This window comes from Crinia signifera, chromosome 5, assembly GCF_055691185.1.
Source record: "Crinia signifera chromosome 5, ASM5569118v1, whole genome shotgun sequence".
Lineage (NCBI taxonomy): Eukaryota > Metazoa > Chordata > Amphibia > Anura > Myobatrachidae > Crinia > Crinia signifera.
This window is the reverse complement of record NC_139221.1, coordinates 258,561,899-258,566,744: the sequence shown is the minus strand read 5'-3', so window position 1 is coordinate 258,566,744 and position 4,846 is coordinate 258,561,899. Positions and strand designations below refer to the sequence as shown.

The following is a 4,846-nucleotide window of genomic DNA, read 5'->3' as shown; positions in this document are numbered from 1 at the left end:
ATACATGCTTTGGGGGTGATTCAACACTGCTAGTTAACCAAGCACGAATACGCTGGGGTCCGATCATTATTGAATCGGGCCCTTTGATGCATTTCCATTGCCTATTAGATTGTAAGCTTTTGTGTCCTTATTCTGTATTCCTGTATAATCCGTAGAGACTTATACCCCTTTCACACTTGCGAAAATATCCCGGGTTTCTGCACATGAACGCGCATCATCCCGGGATTTCTCAGTGTGAAAGGGTCTTGAAAGAATATCCCGGGATAAACATACCAGGATTTCTACCCAGCTCCTGACCTGAGTAGATTCTGGATTTGACCCGGGATGCGGCTAGTGTGAATGGTCCCGCACCCAGGATTGGGTACACAGGACTTTAAAAAAGCGGTTGATTGGAGCTTTCTTGGGCTGACAAGAAAGTCCATTTCTAATGACATGCATATGTATTTACAGGGATTCCCCAGGTTTAATGTGAATGGGGCTGTCCTGGGTCGATCCCAGATCTGAGTGCAGTGTGAAAGGGTACATTCCCGGAAGCATCCCGGAACACATTCCTGGGTATGACCAGGGTCAAGGGGTATTATCAGGATTGCATGCCTGACCCTCTCCTTCAGGGAGAACATGCTCAGTCCCTGGGCTTCCCTGGAAATGTATGATTGCCAGCACCTGTGGTGACCAGAATTTCATTGTTAATAGAGTGTTAGCGTGACTAGTCTTTAAGTAACTTGTTCTATATTTTTTTAAGTGAGAATGTCATCACAAAACAATTCTGAGATTGAAAACCTATCGTCAGATTACCATACAGAAATTGAATCCTCGGATGTGTCGGAAAATGACATTCCTGTAGACGCTTGTGAAAAGAAACGCAAAAGATCTCCGCGGTTTTCTTCTTCTGAAAATGAGGCATTAATTGATGGGATTTTGGCCAATTATAGGATATTGTTTGGAAGAATTTCCGGTATAAATTATTCTTTTGCAAAAAAAGAAGCAACATGGAAAAAAATCGCACATGAAGTGTCTGCTGTTGGAAAGATTCCACGAAGCACAATGGTATGCAAAAAAAGATATTCGGACTGCAAAATTCTAGTGAAAAAGAAATTAAGTTTAAAAAGTCTGCACTCTCAAAAAACTGGCGGTGGTGGTCCTTTAAAAATCGATATGAGCAACTGGGAGGAAAGACTCTCTGAAAAAATTTCTCCGCATGCGGTCCGAGGCGTCGAGGGAGGAGTCGACACTGCGTCTTATTCATGTAACGTCATAAAATCGCAAGGTGATTATTTCATATTAAATGTTTCTCTTTCTGCAACTCTGATTTAGGACAAATGAAGTGTGTTTGGGTGGAATGCTTTTTCACAGAATAGTGTCCCGTGTGTGACGTTACGGGGCGGGGCAAGCCCCGTTTGTGTAGCGAGTAGGCAGGGCACGCCCCCTCTTCAACGCTGCCCTTTCAATCTGTGCCTCCTGGCTTCCAGCATCACAAACGGGGCGTGCCCGGCCACACGACGTCAAAGAAGAGGGCTGACCAGGCCTCCCGGGGGGGTTTCACTGTGCTGAGGAAGTACTGGGCACCGCTATATACAGCGGTGCCGGGCTTCCCTGGGCTCATATGCATTGCTGTTTTAGCAAAAACATCCTAGTGGGAACACTAACAGTAATGTTGAAAAAACCCCACATTTCTGTATGATGTATCATCCGCCCACATTGGCAGCACAGCGGGGGTTATTACATGCAGAAGCAGGCGTTTGCCTACAGAAGCGTATGTGTTTTTTTCCGGCTGTAATGTTTGAGCGATCCATTACGAATCCCTTCCATGCATGTCCTGTGGCCTGGAAAATGTGCAATGGCAGATGGACTCCCGTGTCTTAGATCTGGAAGTCTAGCGCCGGCGCAGCATTGCAAGGGGCAGCTCTTATCGCAAGTGCTGTGCCTTGTGTAAATGACTGCATGTTTTAGAGTATATATGGTAATTAACTATGTGATGCCCAGCGAAAAAGGGGGGGGGGGGGGGGCAAGAGATGTTATACCATATCGGCCTAAATATTTTGTAGGAAAATCCATTGTTATTATATTCTCAAATGATTATTTAAATACTTGAATACTCTGTCATTAATACACTATTAGTGACTGTAAATAAAAATGCACTTGGTTAAGTTTTTGAATGGCATAAATCTCCCATATAATAATTAAAAAGTGATTGGCGAAGCATAGGATAAAGGAAATTAATTGATATTGTTGTTTTAGAGTTACAAATTATTAAAATGCTGCCTTTAATAAGTGACAGATAAACATTTTTTAACCTATTTTAATAACAACATATTTCTTCGAATTTTGGTGGTTATTGCATGGTTTAATTTTTTTTTTTAATTTCTTTTTTAAATTTTTGTTTTAAATGTTCATAATGTTTATTCCTACTTAAAAACTAGTATATGATGTGTTATAGAGGGGTAGACTTTAGCCCATGGATTTATTATTTGCCGCTAAATTATTAAAGAGTTTTTGGTTAACATACCTCTTAAGTTCTACAGGACAATTACTTTTACCTTTTCAAATAATTATATAATATTCAATTAATTTTAGTGAAAAATAATGGTTGAGGATTACATTAAGGGTATGCTAGTGAAAATGTTGTGTATAATGATTTTGAGCGATATGTAATTTTTTTTTTTTTTTTTAAATTACAGGGGCAAACCCACAGAACACCAGAAAAAAAAAAATTGAAGATGTCACAGAGAAGGAAAAAGCACATACAGGTTAGTATTTCAAAAATGATCTAAATTTTTAATATTTTATATAATTTAGTAACTAATTTTGCAATAAATTTTTCTACTTAGATAATTCGCAAAAATGTGTGTCAAAGAAAAAGCACAAGAAATCTTATTTTGATTCACATATTAAAAATGAGGTCCACTATTTGGGATATTCTGATACAACTTATAAAGGAGAAAATGTTGGAAAAAATGTACATGTGAAAGGTATGTATTTTTTAATTAATATGTAATTAATTTCTTATAAAAACCTATCTTTCCATTAATCAAATTTTCCTTCTTTTAAAACAGCCAAAAATGACAAGATTGAATACAAATATCCCATCGATGTGGAATCAACTGTTTCAAATGATGATGTCTGTGAAAGTGTAAAACTAGCAGTCGAAAAAGAAAACACATCTCCCAATGATAAAAAAAAAAAAAACTGCTCACAAATAGAAATCATTGATGATACAAACATTGGCCAAGATACCGTCTCTTTTAAAATTTCTAACATTGCAGAAAAATGTACAACAGATCCCAGCAATTCATTTGGAAAGGAAATGACAGACCTACTTCAAACAGTAGTTGAAGAAAGTTCAGTGAAAACGCATGAGGAGGTAGAGGTTATAAGGAAAGAAATTGAAAATGCTACGCAAGCGTTTATAACGAACAGTAACCGTAACACTCAATTGCTTAAAGACATTTCCCAGCATTTTAAAGATATTAAAGAACATTTGAACACTCTTTCGAAAACACATATCGAAATTCTTAATTTGAAGCGGAAAAAATATAATCAAACGCAAAGAAGCGTTGTCACTGTGGAGGAAAATAATATTGATTCTGATGACTGGGCCACAAACACACATAATACTGAGGAGATTATCGAGTTGGAGGATGGAAATGAAACAAGACCTAAGCGACTTTTTAAAAAACCAAAACGTTTCAGGGACCCAATCGATTGATTTTCTTACAATCTGGTAAGTACTTGAAATGCATATATGGAATCTAAAATTAAATATGTTATAATGCTTTTCTTAAATTAAAAAATAAGAAAAAAACTTTAAGATTTCTTTGAAAGATGCAAATAATTAATATCACATTCAAAGGGTCTGTGAAATTGCGTTTCTGAGGACGGGAAGCTATATTACAGAAATGCGGTAAATACCCCGTTATCGGGGTTTTTACCGCATTTCTGTCTGCTATATAAGGTGCCCGTAGTGGCAGCGCTGCGGAAAGGATCGCCAGTACAGGCTGGCGAATCCCTATAGAAGACTATGGGCTTCTTTCCGCAGCGCTGTGCTCCCAGCATCCCCTGCGGCCAGCGCTGGGAGTCTGCGCATGCGCAGATGGACTCCCGGGTCATAGACCCGGAAGCCCAGCGCCAGAACCGCATCGCGAGGGCCAGCTCTTATTGCAAGAGCTGTCCCTTGCGTTAATGACCGCATATGTTATTGCATATGCGGTCATGAAGTCTGCGGATGGCTGCGAAATGGGCCCGAAGATGGTATGGCATCCTGCCTTGAATGTGTTGTTTGCCAAAGACGGTTTGAGTTACGGGGTGCAATTTACAACATCCTGCCTTTAAATAAAAGATTAAACTCCCTTTAGTGTATGTTAATGCATTTTTTTTTTTTTATATAGGATTATATTTCCGGGTACTTGTGAGTTATCCGGACGCCCGATTTCTAAATCGGGTCGGATCGGGCACATCGCATCGCATCGCATGCGACCATCGGATGCGATGCGATGCGATGCGATGACCCGATTTTTCCATAGGAATCAATGTTAAAATGGACTGAGTCCATTTTAACATGGAATTCAATGGGAAAAAGGGGTCCTTTTCATACCCCTACTATCCAAGTGGGCATGGAGTTGGATATAAACCTGTGGCGAGCGTAGCGAGCCACCGAGCCCGAAGCGTGGCGAGCGTAGCGAGCCCCGCGAGGGGACACGGAATACCGTCCCCTCGCGGGGCTCGCTTCGCTCGCCACCCTTCGGGCTCGGTGGCTCGCTACGCTCGCCACAGGTTTATATCCAACTCCATGCCCACTTGGATAGTAGGGGTATGAAAAGGACCCCTTTTTCCATAGGAATCATTTTAA

The 4,846-nt window shown here is 40.2% G+C and overlaps 1 protein-coding gene across 1 annotated transcript; it reads left to right on the top strand.

Annotated features, from left to right (window-relative positions):
* The first annotated feature begins 747 nt into the window (after nucleotides 1-747).
* Nucleotides 748-3,706, top strand: LOC146005798 (uncharacterized). The gene is made up of 4 exons (XM_083145223.1): nucleotides 748-955; nucleotides 2,679-2,747; nucleotides 2,829-2,969; nucleotides 3,054-3,706. The coding sequence occupies exons 1-4, from the start codon at nucleotides 748-750 to the stop codon at nucleotides 3,704-3,706; spliced, it is 1,071 nt and encodes a 356-aa protein (XP_083001349.1).
* Nucleotides 3,707-4,846: the final 1,140 nt, after the last annotated feature.

What these genes read in the sequence shown, in the direction of transcription:
- LOC146005798 (XM_083145223.1), top strand. Translation starts at nt 748, where the DNA reads ATGTCATCACAAAACAATTCTGAGATTGAAAACCTATCGTCAGATTAC. An exon ending in GAAGGAAAAAGCACATACAG is followed by an intron (nt 2,748 to 2,828) that starts GTTAGTATTTCA and finishes TTTTCTACTTAG; the next exon opens with ATAATTCGCAAAAATGTGTG. An exon ending in AAAAAATGTACATGTGAAAG is followed by an intron (nt 2,970 to 3,053) that starts GTATGTATTTTT and finishes CTTTTAAAACAG; the next exon opens with CCAAAAATGACAAGATTGAA.